This window comes from Danio rerio, chromosome 7 (assembly GCF_052040795.2).
Source record: "Danio rerio strain M-AB ecotype USA chromosome 7, GRCz13ab, whole genome shotgun sequence".
Lineage (NCBI taxonomy): Eukaryota > Metazoa > Chordata > Actinopteri > Cypriniformes > Danionidae > Danio > Danio rerio.
Window position 1 is genome coordinate 52,390,183 of NC_141027.1, and position 16,096 is coordinate 52,406,278.

The window sequence follows — 16,096 nt, forward strand, 5'->3', positions numbered from 1 at the left end:
AGCAAATTTTTTCAATAGTTTACGGAACAAACTATCATTATACAATAACTTGCCTAATTACCCTAACCTGCGTGGTTACCCTAATTAGCCTAGTTATTTAAATGTTAAATTTATGTACAAGAAGCTGCATGTAATAGATTCAAGTTTTTAGATATCAACCCATGCATCAGAGAGCTATAAAGACAATCTGATCTTAATACAAGTCTGCTGACCCCAAAAAGAGTGACACTAATACTGGTTATGCTTTTAATAATTCATGCTGGCTTCAGAAAAAAATGAAGGTTTTAGAGCAACAACATTTATGTAGGCTGCTTACAACATCACACATGGTTGCGGCATGTGCTACTAAATAAATAACAAGGAAAAGGGCATAAAAATAACTTGACACATTTTAAAGCCCCAGTTTATTTTGATGGTCCCTTTCAGACATTCTGCTGAATACATAACCTTATACAGTACCCACAAGTCATCTGACTCTCATAAGTGGTAGAGATTACACTGTAAAAATGCTGGTTTCCACACAATTCCTGTCATCCCAAATCAAATCAATGAAATCAACTTAATTGTTTGTACAAATTTAAATGGATTGAACATGAAATCATTAAGTTGTTATCCAGAAAACCTAAGATTTGTGTTGTTTCAACTCATTTTAAATAAGTACTTTGAACAAAAGTAACTTGTGAGGGGTTACAGGGTTATGGTTGAATAAGTTGACATGCATTGATTTAAAAAAGTAGCTTATTAAACGTCTACTAACACTGACTGCTAGCTGACATGTGATTTCAAAGTTACTTACATCAAACAGGATGTCCAAAGGGGACCATCAAAAATAAAGTGACAACTTTACTACACGTAAAGCAGGGCATGTAAACAATCATGTATTTACACAGTCTGCTAAACTCATTTGAATATGATACAACAGTAGGTAATTCCCCTATACTCACCACATAGTAGAATTGCATGTCCTGGCGAACAGGGTCCTCAGGCTGCATGACTACAGATGAGGTTTTATCCGATCCCATGTAGAACAAAACCATACCACTTTCTGAACAGACCTCAGATCAGATTGAAAAGGAGAGATCCTGCTTGTTTTCATCAGTCAGACTGTTGATGAAGGAAGTCAGTCCATCAGTTTGTAGCAGGTCCTGTTTGCAAGAGCTTCAGTGTTTCCCCTGCGTCTGTGTGTATCTGAGAAGTGATAGCAGCTCTTCCTGTGAAAGGGTGCTCTCTGAGAGTGTCTGACTGTGTGCTCCCCGGCTGATAAAATGCGAGTCCTTACACGCAGCTCAGCGCTGTGCTCCTCGACTGTCAACAACAGGAAATGTGCCACAGGCAGCTCAGACTTTGACAAGCCTGCAGCTTTCTCTGACCGAGCACCAGGAAGCACTGGGAATGCATTGGTGTACAGTAGTCAAGTCTCACTTATCCTCCCTTTCCCTCCTCCTTTAGCTGCGCAAGCCATAATCCAAGGTTCAAGTCGGTTCAAGTATGAGTCTTTTATCTTAGTGGTAATTGCAGGATGATAACTGAACTTTGCTCTGTGATGTCTTTGATCTGACTGAAAAACTAGAATGGGAAAGAGAGAGTTTAAAGCCTTCTCTGGCCATTTCATAGCAAAACAGATATTATTATCAAACTTTTTATAATCTATAATTAAAAGGGTAAAAAGAACAAAAAGACATTAATGACAATAATTAATACATTAAATAAGATTTAAAACTATATTTTACTTTAAAAGTTTTTGTTTTAAAAGAAAAGAGTTGACAGCAACAGATTACAAATACAAATAGCACACTTGAAATTAACTCTGGACCTTTTATTTGCTCATTGTAATTGGGAGAATGAGGGAATAACACACACCGGGCCATGGAACAGCTTAGAAGCCAATTGTCCAATTACTTTTGGTCCCTTAACAAGTGGGAGGCACAAATGCAAACTGTTGTAATTCCTACAGCATTCACCTGATTTGGATGTAAATACCCTCAAATTAAAGCTGCGGTCACACCAGAGTTTGGGTTTGCTAAATTCTGTCGTGCGGCTCTGCAAAAAAGGGACGGGATTAAACAAGATGATTAGATATATAAAAAGTGAGCGATTTGCTCCATATTTAAAATTTCTGTCCAGAGAGGTCATGTTTTGATCCTCGATTGGTCTCACGCAGTCTAGTGATGCGATTTCGCAGGTCAGAGTTCACCAAGCTTGAACTTTGCACCGCAGCACCCTGCGTTTCCGGTCTGACGCATTTGCGTGCGTATGAATAGAAGTCTATAGAAGAAAAAGCCCAGCGTGACCGCAGCTTAAAGCTGACAGTCAGTCTGCAGTTTAAGCACATCTTGATTGTTTAATTTTCAATCCATTGTGTTGATCCAAAAGTGTTAGAATATTTACTTTCGATAAAAAAATGTACCATTGTTACTTTTAGAATAATTTATTTTTTTTAGAATAAGGTCTAAACATGCTCAAAATACTCTGCATCTAATGCTTGCCTAAAAATGCTGCAATCACAATGTTGGAAAAAGAAGATTCTGAATGACATATTTTAATTAGACGCTTTCAATAAGCCTTCTATTTGATTCCAAACACCACCTTTTCAAATTAATCTGTTGCTGAAACAGCATTGTTTAATCAATTTGAATGCAAAAGGGGGGGGGGGGGGGGGGGGGGGGCAGACCTGGTGCAGTTGCAATCTGAGCTGCATGCAATGCTTTTTAATACACTCACCTAACCCCACTCTTACCCTACCCCTCACAGTGACGTCACTAGCTCAATTGACTGCATTGTATCCAGTGGTGTAAAGTAACAATTTACAAATAGTAGTTTTTCTCAGGAAGTGTAATTTACTGAATAGTACTTGTATGTGTACTTTTACTTTCCCTTGAGAACATTTTTAGTGCTGTATCTGTACTTTTACTCCACTACTTTCCTTCACCCTGCAGTCACTACTTTATTTTTTTCTTGTCAATGGGGATTAGAACAATCAGTTCTGTGATTCCTGTCCAATCAAAGCACACACAGAAGGAAAATCACATCTTAACGAACTACCTCAAAACATGGGCGATTTATAATTGCAGCAAACTGTTTGGAAGCTTTAAAAGAGGTCCAAAATCTTAACACGTATTTTGGTTGCTATACCTCAGAAATAAATGTCAGTATTTGATGTCAATATGATGTTGATTAAAGATGTTGGCTCTTTGGTCACTTACTAACACAACCTAAAATCAAGCAAATATCAACGTCATTTGACATCATTATTGGACATCAAAATAACGTTGCCCTTAGATGCTGGCTAGACATTGAAATTGGACATAATATTGACGGCTTTTGATGTTGTGTGTCTGTTGGGCAATAACTAAATGCACTACAGAATGTTACGTTTACACACATTCACAAATTACATGTAACTGCATCAGCTTTCTACAACCTAATGCTCACCACTCACTACTCTTGAATAATTTTGAAAGGAATACTTTTTACTCATACTTTGAGTAATATTTACAACAGATAGTTTTACTCTACTTGCAATACCTTTTTAGGCAAGTAGTGGTACTTTTAATTAAGTATGTTTTTCAGTACTCTTTTTAGATTTACATTTACATTTAACGCTTTTATCCAAAGCGACTTACAAATGAGGACAAGGAAGCAATTTACACAACTATAAGAGCAACAATGAATAAGTGCTATAGGCAAGTTTCAGGTCTGTAAAGTCTAAGAAGGAAAGTATTAGTCTTTTTTTTTGTAATTTAGTATTCATTTATTTATTTATTTTTATTTATTTTTTTGAGTACAGTTAGTGGTATATCCCGAGAGGCAATTGCAGATTAGGAAGTGAAGTGGAGACTAAATAGTTGAGTTTTTAGTCGTTTCTTGAAAACAGCGAGTGACTCTGCCGTTCTGATGCAGTTAGGAAGTTCATTCCACCAACTGGACAGATTGAACGTGAGCGTTTGCGAAAGTGATTTCTTCCCTCTTTGGGAAGGAACCACGAGGCAACGTTCATTCAAAGAACGCAAGTTTCTGGAGGGCACATATATCTGCAGCAGTGAGAGCAGATAAGAAGGAGCAAAGCCAGAAGTCGCTTTGTAGGCAAACATCAGAGCTTTGAATTTGATGCGAGCAGCAACTGGCAGCCAGTGCAAACGGATGAGCAGCGGAGTGACATGTGCTCTTTTAGGTTCATTGAAGACCACTCGTGCTGCTGCGTTCTGGAGCAGTTGAAGAGGCTTGATAGAGTTAGCTGGAAGCCCAGCTAGTAGAGAGTTGCAGTAATCCAGTTTGGAGAGAACAAGAGCTTGAACAAGGAGTTGAGCTGCATGTTCAGATAAGAAGGGTCGGATCTTTCTGATGTTATAGAGTGCGAATCTGCACGATCGAGCAGTTCTAGAAATGTGGTCAGAGAAGTTTAGTTGGTCATCAATCGTTACTCCATGGCTTTTCACCATATTGGATGCAGTAATGGTTGCCCCATTCATTTGGATTGAAAAGTTATGGTGTAGAGTCGGGTTAACAGAAACTACAAGCATTTCCGCTTGTGTCTGACATTGCATCTCTGAGATATGTAATCTCAGCTTGCAACATCAAGGCTGCATCTAGATACTGCTGCCTCACAGCAAGAATGTAGCTGGTTTTATCCTGGCTGGGTCAGTTGGTATTTCTGTGTGGAGTTATGTTCTCCCCGTGTTGGCGTTGGTTTCCTCCGGGTACCCCGGTTTCCCCCAACATGTCCAAACACACTGTAGGTGAATTAAATAAGCTAAATTGGTCATAGTGTATGAGTGTTTGTGTGAATGTAAGAGTGTATGGCGTTTCCCAGTACTGGGTTGCAGCTAGAAGGGCATCCGCTGTGTAAAACATATGCTGGAATAGTTGGTGGTTCATACCAAAGTGGTGATCCGTGAATAAGAATCTAAGATGAAGGAAAATGATTGAATGAATGAATGCAAATGTTTTTTCCCCTCGAAATATGTTTGAAGAGTTCAGATATAATCTTTTTCTCAGGCTCTTGTGTTTATGTTCAGTTATTTCCCTTTAAATGCAATAAAAAAGAACCAATTCATCTCCGTCAATTGAATTACTGAAGTACACACAGGAGGCTGTAAAAATTATCATTTTAGAAAAACATTTTAGATAGCACTTAGAAGCTTTTAAACCCGGTCTCCATTTTGTTCTGGTTAGCAGTTCAGTATATTAGTATCAGCACAAATTTAAAAGAAATGAATACTTTTATTCAGCAGTAATGCAGTAAATGGACAAAAAGTAACATTAATTATTACACGTTTCTTCCTTTTCTGAACATTCTAATAATCCTGAAATAAATAGGGTAGTCCACCCAAAATTACCTCATTTATTCTCATGTGGTTTTAATTTAACAAGCGTCACCTTGAAATTATAAGGTTCTCTCTGCGTTCTGAATGATTTTGAGATATTGAGCTACAAAGTTTTTGCAATGCATAGCAAACAGTATGTGTGTAACATTTGATCTTTAAGTAAAAAGTCTAAAAATGTAAACAACTTATTAAAAAAAGACATCCCATAATGTAAATAAGATGTCGATTAATAAAAGTATGTCTCAGTTTTGACAAAATTGTCAGATAGAACCTTATACTCTTATACTCACCTTTCTCTTGTTGAACACAAAAGAAGACATTTTGAAGAATGATATTTGAAGGGACCCGGTTTCCAACATTTTTTCGAAAATACTTTCTTTTAGTTTTCAACAGAAGAAAGAAACTTAGAAAGGTTTTGAACAAGTGAAGGGTCTGTAAATGATGGCAGAATTTTTATTTTTTAGTGAACTATCCCGTTAAGAGCCCAACTTTTTTGCAGAAATAATAACTATTTTAAGTGCCAAAGCAGTATATTAGTACTGCTCAGTACATTATGTACTTCCTCTGTTGGGAAGAGGTTAAACCTTCATTTTTAAAAAAAACTTTATTTATGATTGATTTAACATTTTTACATTTTACAAACATGGTGAAAAACTCTTTAAAAATTTAATAAAATCTAATAAAAAAACATAAAAAAACTAAAAAAATTAATAAAACCCAATTACATCACTAAATTAGGGGCAGATGTCTACATTTTATTAAATCAATGTTACAATTCAAGTAATAAAATATTACAAACGGATGTGTTATTATTGTCAAGAGCTAGCAAGGGTGATTAGTCTAGATCCAGCAGGAGAGTTTTAACATAAGTGAAACATTAGTATAATTATTGACAGTGACAGTGTGAAGATGACTGCACAAGTGATGCTGAAGATTCAACAACAGCCATTATTTTAAAATTAAGTACAACTTACAAAATTATATAAAATGTTTTATATAAATATTTGATAATATCACAGTTATTTTGTATGTACTGCATTTTTTTCAAATATATGTAAACCCTACATTGAGTCTGGTTTCTCTCAAGTTTGTTTTCCTTCACTTTCGTCAATTAGTAAAGTTTGTTTCTCACCCCTGTTGCCACTGTCTTGCTTGGTTTTAGACTTGTGGAGCTGCACATTGATGGATTTGCTCTTCAGCGTTTGAACTCTCAGAAGTGAAAATTAAACCACACTGAACTGAAGTAAACTGAACTTCAAATCTGAAAACTAGACTGGCACAGTTTCCGTTTGTTAGAACTTCTTTGTGAAGCTGCTTTGACACAATCTACATTGTAAAAAACTGTTGAAATAAAGATAAGTTTAACTTGAGTTTAAAAATCTACCATACTTAAGCTTAAAATAAGGTTTTATATTAGTTGATGTATTTACTAACATGAACTAATTATGAACAGTACTTGCACATCATTTATTCATCAGTTCAACATTTACTGATGCATTATTAAAATCCAAATTCATGCTTGGTAATGGTGGTTTTTCCACTGTGGCGACCTCAGATTAATAAAGGGACTAAGCTGAAAAGAAAATGAATGAATGAATGAATGAATGCTTGGTAAAATTAGTTAATGCACTGTTAACATGAATTAAAAAAATAAACAAATGTATTTTCTTTAAATAACATGAACAAACATTGTAACAAATGTATTGTTCACTGTTCATGTAAGTAAATGCATTAACTAACATTAACTAATACAACCTTGTTGTAAAGTGTTACTCAAAAATCTAGCCGCCCCCAAAACATTTAAATGTTTTTATTATTTCAAAATATGTTAGGTCAAATTACCTGTGACCTTTTGTAATTTTCCAGTGGAAAGCAAAACAAGTGTTTATTATGAAAGTGCTGAGGTGGTTGTGGTTGCCGCTGAGCTGAGCTCTGCATAACTTTGATGAACAGCAGAAATGAAATGTAAATATAAACCCACAAGGGGGCAATATTGCACAAGTTTTTCATAACGTAAGGACTTATTACGTAAGTTTGTTGTGGAGATACTAATAGATGGTAATGAATGTTTTCAGTGGCTCAGTTTGGAGGGGGGATCTGATCTAAAAGCTCAACCCTCTGGAGAAGGCAAAACAAAAATCCTTATAAACCAGAAATCATATTTGCATTTTGATTAATATAAAATCAGGAATGTGTGTATTCATAAAAACACAATGACTGCAAAGCACTGTTATGCAAGAAAAATAATTTATTTTAATGATATACCTTTTACCACAGAGGCAAGACATATTGCAGCTGATTAGAGATCTCACAGCGACCTTCATTTCTGCTGGAGGGTGAGGTCTGTAATATGCACATTTTAAAATATGTCTTTCCAAGGAAAAAATAACAAAAATATAATTCTCAATAATATCTTGCCTTCCCTGTCTTTTCTCTAGTCCCAATAAACGAGAGCAATCTGTTTATTTAAAGCTTTTCCCATTCTAGCGATCAGTCCAAGGGCTTTTGTGCTGGACTACTAAACTCAGTCTTTTCTTGCATGTAAAAACTAAAGCTTTGCATGCATTCGTAAGGAGTTTTCAACTTGTGATGTCAAGGACTGTTTTAGAGTGGTTGGTTTACCTTGATGGTAGTTAACAAAGTTGTACAAGACTCTCTTTTATTCCTCCTTAGCTGGCACATTTACTCTCCTCTGTATACTGAACTGAGATTCCTAATGAATCCCTATCAGTTATGGGTGGAAAGAAGAGATTAGCACAAAATGGCTTGCAAAACGCCTAGAGAGGAAGGTGTCATGTTTTCAGGTCCTTTTGTCAATTGCTACTAATGTTATTATAATAAAGTATGCCTCCAATAGATGCTCGTCGTCCCTCTCTGGGATTTACATTATTGATTCACAGGGCTAACAGTCCACCAAGGTACATTTCATTGAGTTCTTTACTTTGTTTTGCCTACTTAATACGCATCTCCTTCCACTGTCTCTATCCCGCTCTGTTCTTCTTGTACCTGTGAGAGTACTGTTGACATTGATAGGGTTAACCACAGAGTACACAAGAGTAGTGATAAATATTATAGTAGTAAATCCTAAAAAGAGTAAAAGAAACTCTGCATACTTCTACGGAAGTGCAATACCAAGGCATTTAAAAACACAAAGGCTTCACGCCAGAGTACAAGGCAAATAAACACTGGTTGTCAGACTTTTTTTCATTCACTAAATATTTAAAACAAGTGTCACACACTATTTTACTGCTGTGGTATTCTGTCTCTTTTTTTCATGTTATGCTTTTCATATTGTCGGAATACCTGAACGACTAGTCTGAGAGGATGAATGTCAAGACTCCATGTCGATCTCGTTGCAGAGTTAGTTTTTTTTTTGCCAAGCACTTCCTCTCCTGGACTGCTGAGGGCGCTTCGGCTCAATAGCACCAGGTTTCTGTCCATTGTCTCAATGGGATTCAGAAGAACAGTCACATGGGGAAGGGGAGATTCATAAGGAATGGTAAGAAGAAGCAGTATCAGTCTTTGCAGTTGCTTGTTGTAGATGTCTGCAGTAGTCTCCGTAAATTCCCTTATTGTAGGATGGCTGTCAGTTTACGACAGGTGACCTACCCGAGTCCTCGAGGAAATGACCACATTTGATAAAAATCTGCAAGTCTTTGTGCATTCAGATGTCGATCTACAATCCAGTCTTATATGGAGGGCAACCATTTTAAAAAAGTATTTTCTATTATGTTCCTTTTTGGTCAGAAGGTGAATCTAAACATAACACTGTTGAGCTCTGCCTCACCCTTTCCTAACATTCACAGGCATTGACTGCCAGTGTTGGCAGAAAGACAGGTCTGATTTATCTCTGATGCATAGTTTGAAATGGACATTAAGTGAGAAGCTTTGCACTTGGATTGGATGGAGGTGATCTGGACTTTGTATTGCCTCATGTTGAGGCAAGACTAAGGTATATACTGTTTGAATCAGCTCTGCTTTACTTTAAATAGGCCTCAGCAAATCTCTATCTATACTGTGTGTTGTTGAGTCAAATCTCTTTATGAGAGGGCTGCTCAACCCTGTTCCCAGCGATCTCCCTTCCTGCCGATTTTAGTTGCAACCCTTATCAAACACACCTGCCTGTAATTGTCAAGTGCTGTTCATGCTAGGGATGCACTGACATCATTTTTTTGGAACCGTTCCCGATACCAAAATTCTGAGTATCGACTGAAACAGATCCGATCCCGACGATGGGTGCTATTTTTTAAACATAATGCAGTTTAGTTTTAGTGATAAACTCAGTAAAATATATTTCTTCTTTAATAAAAATAACACACATTTTGACCTGCTGTATATGACAGACAATCTAACTAAAACATGACGCTTGCCGTAAACTAGGCTACAGTATTTGAGCATTCATTATGAAATTGATCTGTTGTGGTCCAGCTTATGTTACCTTTTTTAATATTAAGATTTTTCTTTGAAATCTGTAATATGCTACCAATATTTAGGGTGGCCTGGAAGTACAAAACAACATTACAAAGTGTGAAACACTTTTACGAAGCTCAAGACAAATTTACATTTTGAAGAATATTTTTACCTTTCATAAGACACAATTACATAGGAAAAACAATTTTACCAAGGACGAAACGAATATACATTTAAAAAAAAAAAAAGACGCAAAACACTTTTACCAGTCCCGAAACAAATTTACAATGACAGATTCTTTACGGAAAAGTAATGTACCACACACCTGAAAATATCAGCTTGTGTGTGACTTTGTAGACAAAGGTTAACACGAGTCCAATAGCACATGTAAACATGAGTCTGCAACTCAATGGGTTTGACCAACTGCAATCAAACATTGTTTTGTCATTTAGAGCTATTCTGAGAAAATATCAGCGTGAGAGTGTGTAGGAACATGTAAACGCAAGTACAAGGAAACAAGTTTAAACGAGTGCACAACCAAAGCACAACATATGTTGACTTATAAAGATAACAAAACCGACTTTAAAATGTAGTCCTGAATAGCTTAGTTAGATAGGTTGATTAATAGTCGTGCTGAACTTTTTGACTTGGATTCAAATCCCAATGATGACATGTAAATGATAATTATATCTTTACGTTAATTTTGGTTATATACTGTTCTGCCACACAAATGTTAAAATCAATAATGTTCACAATGAAACTGACACCAAGTAATGAGAATATTTATTTGGTATGGGCATGTTTTGTTGCTGTGAAAAAGTGACTAATCTGCCAATCTGCAAGTGTGAATAGTTTACATCTGGAAAGGGACACCAGTTAACACGGTCACCAGTTAGGGTTGAGTTTAGTTACTCAGTTAACCCCCTAAACCAACACGCAACCATCCCCAAAGCTCTTTACTTAGCGTGCAACCCCCCCCCCCCCCCCCATTCACTTCGCTCGCAATCTTTACCTTATGCCCACGATAACAGCGTATGAGTGGACCTTGTTAAAATATTGAACACATTGATGCAGTATGTCTGGTGTTTCCGCCTGGTTCCATCCGCATCCTTTAGGAACTCCAAACAACGTTAAGTTGCTCATGTGTTCTTTCCGTAAAGAGTCTGTCACTGTGAATTTCTTTCAGGACTGATAAAATCGCTTTTTCGTTTGTAATTGTGTCTTATGATAGGTAAAAATGTGTTCCAAAATGTAAATTTGTCTTAAGCTTCGTAAAAGTGTTTCACACTTTGTAATGTTGTTTTCTTGCAGATTTGAAGCAGACTAAACTAAACCATCTGAGGCCAGTTTTTCTTTATAAACGTTTGGGATATAGTAGGCCTACATGACAACTTTCTAGTGCCTTTTAATAGGCTACCGTCATGGCTTTTGTTGGCTTATGAATTAAACAGAATATAGCATCCAAGTATTGGGATCAGTGCATCCCTGGTTCAGGTCCTAGTTAATTAGTTCAAGTGTGTTTGATGAGGGTTGGAGCTGAACTTTGCAGGAAGGGTAAATCTCCAGGAACAGAGTTAAACAGCCCTACTTTATGAGATAATACAATTGAATCAGTAGCCATGATGGGTTTCCTGAGTTGCAAAGAAACCCCTGAGAGATTTGACATGAATGACTGCCAGAACAAAACCAATAAGCATGTGGTAACAATTACTTGTTCTTCTGTAGCCCCCTTTCTGTGCTGTTCCCTCAATTTTTGTACCGTCCACAATTACCCTTTTAAAAGATTAATTTTTTCTCTGTGAATGTTGATTTGTTGTGGATTTGTGCTGTGCATAAGCATAGCTATATGCTGTCTGTTTACACTTCTGGCAGTGCGGGAAGATCTTTAGACGTGGGTTCGGGTATATTGCATGATGATGGTTCAATATGACCGCTTCAATACGTTGTGTGCTGTGAGCTTATAAAATAATAGGCAGTTTCCCAAGAATAGTCACAGTAAGGAAAAGCTGTGTTTTCTTTGCATTTTTGATCAAGCAGTTACATTTTTGTGTGTATATTTATATATATATATTGTATACATATATTTGTACAGATTAAATAAACTCAATAATACATTTATATGGCCTTTCATATCTTTTAAAAAGCAAAAACAAAAAAAAAACAAAAACAAAGAAAATAACAAATATAGCTTTTTGTCTTGTAAACTACTTCCTGTACTGGTGAAAGTGCTTCAATTTAAGGGGTACCAGACCTTGCTTACAACCTCTGTGGAATGTTTACACTCCTCTGTCTGTGCGAGTTTGTGCAGTCTTTTAATACACAATTATCCTACTAAGACACTTCATGGTCCACCACTGAAATGGACAGAGCATGCTTTGGCCACAAATATAGGCTGGGTCCTAAAAAGTCTGAAAATACGTTGTTTCACTTTCATATTTCCAGAATTGCAGATTTTTACACCAGAATTTTTTTCAGCAGTGGCGGGCTCAGATTCCTTTACTACCGTCTATACTCCTCTACAATTTTAAACCATCAAATGTGATCCCCTTGCCTGAACGCAACAACTCAAAACCACTTAAAGTCCTTCAGCATAAGGTCTTTGATAATGAAACCATTTAGATGGACAGTGGAGCATAACGGAAATCCAGCCATATTGATTTCCAGCATGTGGTTCCGTACAAGTAGAATCACTGGTCCTGCGAAGATGGTTTTGGTGTGTTCATTGCGCTCCCATCTGGTTGTGACTGAGAGAATTCCGTGACTCGTCGTGCCAACGGGTTTGTGCTCTTCAGCAACTCCATGGCAGAAACTCTGGTCCCACTGCTAGCTTTGCTGCTCCTCTTTTGGAGGAGAGCCATAAAGTTTTCATTTCGTGAGCTTGACCGAGGTGTAGTCCCAAGGCCCAGAGTTCTGAAGTCTGTACTACTGCTTTTCACAGGCGAGACCAGACACTGACTTCTTCCAAAAGAATCTGATGGTTCTTTTCGACCAAGAACTTTTCTTTTTGACCTAGAAAAGGCAGAACAATAGAAATGTTAGAATAACAGCAACCGTAACCATCTTTACTCCTCAGCTACCATCTTGCAAACTTTACTTCTTACTCTGTTAAAACACACCTGACTTCAGGTGTGAAGAAGTATTTCTGAACACATTGATAGGTTGGTTTAGGTGTGTTTGATTGGAGATAAAATTTGCAGAACAGTAGCTCTCCAGGAACAGGACTGGGGACACTTAATCACTATGGTAAATTATTGTGCTGACTTCTTTGTGACACACCTATTCAGCAAGGGCACCCCTTTACTTATAGCTATCCCTTTCTAAAATCTTAAACCTAATGTCCAAATCAGCTAAAGAAATACAAAACTGAGTACTCAATTTCGCACTCAAACACTTCTGACAGTTATTATTTTTTTACAAAATAATCAAGTACCTACTTGGTGAACTCTGCATTAGAAGACATGGCCCCTGACATCAAGTATAGGAATAACTCAATGAAAGTTAACTGCAAATTATATACCTGTGTATTATGGTGAAGAGATCTTCAGTGGTGTGAGTTGTGGGCGTGTTGACAAATACTTCATCCTCTGTTTCCTCTGTAATGTGTAGTTCAGTTTTGTCAACTGCAGAGATGTTCTCTTCCAGTATTTCTGTTTCTGTGTAAATTTCTGTGGAGCAAAAAAAATGGCTTTAGTTTTAAACTAACAAACATAGATTGCATTTCCCAAGCATAAATGGAAATATAAGCAAATGTTTAACCTTTTACTATCTCTGCTGGAGGTGTCTTCCTTTCCATAAAATGATGAGAACCTCTGTCTTCTGAACTGTATTCTTCAACTACTACATCATTCTCCTCGTTCCCAAAGGTCTCATAAAGTTCAGGAATTTGGTGGTTTTCATGTGAAATTTGCTTGGCAGAATAGTCTTCCTCTTCATCTTTAAGCAAATCTCCCTCAATCTCAGATGCTGATGTACCGGTAGGTGACTGAGAGATGCTTTCTGAAAGTAGAGTTTGCCTCTCTGCCCCACCATTGGTCTGGATGCTTGGAGAGGGAAGTAGAAGGACACTGGGTTTTTTTGGTACTGGTGGTGGTACCTTGGGCTTCCTTTTGTCTAATTCTGCCAAACAAGATATTGTCATTCTACTTGGAAGAGTTTTACATTTATCCTCCCTTTCTGGGCTACTTGGGGATGGAAGATCTTCTTCGATAGGAATCCCATGCTCCAGGTCAAACTCTGGAAAAGTAGATACATGGCTGCGGATGGGCTCTTGTGTGGCTATTGCAGATGTGCTGAGTGATGCCTGAGCTGGTCTTTTAGGTTTGGGTTTTCTTACAACCATATAAATATTACCAACAGGCATAGGTCGGTCCACAGGGGAGGATGGAGGAGATTCAGGTGTCAATGGGGAGGATGAGGGAGATTTAAGTGTTAAGTTTACGGGTCGCTTTGGGAGAGGTGGCTTCATTGCTACTGGTGGCTTTGGCTGTTTTGTATTAGAGGGTGTGATAGGAGGGCTGAGATCTCGACTTTGTTCTTCTTCTATAATGTCAGAGGAGCCGTCAGGACTGTCCTCAAGTTCTGAGCGGCTTACTGAACGAAGGCGGATGTTTCGCAAATCTGTTGTGGTTACCATAGGCAGTGAAGACTGACTGGGGCTCAGTTTACCTGGTTTGTTGGCTGTAGATGTGTCAGAGTGACGTCTACTGGCTTTAGGCTTGGGTTTGACAAAGGACAGATCCAATTGAGCATTTGCAGGTAGTTCAAATGAAAGACGTGAGCGTGATTTGTCCTTTGCAGAGGCTGGTAAGGAAGATTTACGCTCTGGAATCTTTGGCCGCATCTTGCAGCCAACTGGAGAAGGTCCAGTGAGAAGGGTGTTTGATATAGTTGGGGTTGGAGTTTCAGACTGGCTTGAGTAGCCACTGGATGGTGACAAGAGGCATGGTGGTTTAAAAGGGGATACCTTGGTCTCAGCCTCAATTGACATCTGAGATGGGGATGTGGCTCTTGATGTTGAGGGTGAATTCAGAGATTCTGAACTTCCTCGCACCTTCATGCACTCAATGACTGTGGTACCTGTGGCTGTGCTTGAACCTGACAATGAGCGGTAAGGATCATTGTTGGACTTCCACTCATTGAGCTGCCAGTGAGGAGGAAACCCGAGCTCTGTTTCTCTGTCAGCAGGCTGAGAAATATCAGAAGATGTCTCTAAGCTGCTATGAGCCTGATCTGTGTCATCATCAGGCTTGGCAATTAGAAACTCAGGCTGGAATGAATCTTGAATATCTCGAGGAATAAAAAGACTCTTAGGTCTGCCGTCCCTGAAGTGCCCTTCGTTTTGGTAGGAGCCCATTCCTCTGATTTCTGATAGGTTTTTCATCAGAGATACACTACGCACAGGAGGTGGTGGCTTTTTTTTAGATTTCTTTAGTGAGATACTGCGTGACCGTGACCTTAGTCGACCATCAGGAAGAAAGTCTGAACCTGTGGTCACAGAAACATTATCAGTGCTCGTGCTATCCTCCGAGCTGTTACTCGGATAAAGCAAGGCATAACTTTCACCCTCTGGAACCCCAGAGACAGCCTCGCCTGGAGAACATATATTATCTGCTGAGCAAAATGATCCAGAGTCTGTTGGTGTTGAAAGTGAGCGCTCACGGAACCTGAAGACATTGGATCGGGCTGATCTCTTTTCCTGCTCACTTTTGCTATTTCTTGTGACTGCAGTAGAAGCTGTCACCTCAGTCTCATTCCGTTTCCCTGTTACAACTCCACTCCCCTGTGTGGACACTGTGTATACTCTGTGCCCACATGGTTCAGAGATGGAGGTGAAAGAACTGGAGTGTGACCCTGAACTCATAGAGAGGCCTGAACTAGTCTGAGATGGACAAATTAGACCACCCCTATCACCTCCAGGTGTTAACATTCCAGTTTTAGTCACTGGCTGCTTGGAAGCAGGGCTGGTAACCAAGGCATAGTTGTAGGAGTCATTCCAGGAGGGAGAGAAAGTGGAACCTTTTGGGCCATTCCAGGAAGGGCTTGGGCACATTAGAGTGGCATGATCCATCATGCCTGATAGGGTCTTTGGGGATGGGGGTATGCTGTACTCCAGGTCACTCTGAGTCTTTCGAAGAGGAATATGCTGTTGACCTGTATTCTCTGTGGTAGGCTCCAAAGATCTAGGTTGAGATGATCCAGGGGAACAGGCACCTTGTATCAAATCAACAGCAAGAATTTTGCTGTCGCCTAAAGACAAAGTGATAAGAAATGTTTCAAAAAAGAAGTTGAATTACTCAGATGAACTTGTAAAGACTCTAAATTCAGAACATTCAAATCTAAAACTGCAATCTGTGTGAAAATAA

At 38.3% G+C, this 16,096-nt stretch overlaps 2 protein-coding genes across 11 annotated transcripts in view; both read right to left on the minus strand.

The window, feature by feature from the left end:
• The window catches only part of arhgap36 (Rho GTPase activating protein 36), a gene marked incomplete at its 3' end in the record, with an annotated part of 103,097 nt that extends 101,703 nt beyond the window's left edge, over window positions 1-1,394 (minus strand). Inside the window, 1 exon segment of the mRNA NM_001351681.2 lies at window positions 945-1,394. Coding sequence (NP_001338610.1) covers window positions 945-1,037 — 93 coding nt within the window. The 5' untranslated portion in view covers window positions 1,038-1,394.
• A 10,316-nt stretch (window positions 1,395-11,710) lies between these two features.
• The window catches only part of nhsl2 (NHS-like 2), a 145,409-nt gene continuing 141,023 nt past the window's right edge, over window positions 11,711-16,096 (minus strand). For all 10 annotated transcript variants that reach the window (XM_087261756.1, XM_087261755.1, XM_087261759.1 and 7 more), the window contains 3 exons: window positions 13,491-15,980; window positions 13,252-13,399; window positions 11,711-12,743 (listed from right to left, as the gene is read on the minus strand). In XM_087261756.1, the coding sequence (XP_087117882.1) occupies window positions 12,422-12,743; window positions 13,252-13,399; window positions 13,491-15,980 (2,960 nt within the window). In that variant the 3' untranslated portion in view covers window positions 11,711-12,421. The remainder of the gene's footprint in view (window positions 12,744-13,251; window positions 13,400-13,490; window positions 15,981-16,096) is intronic.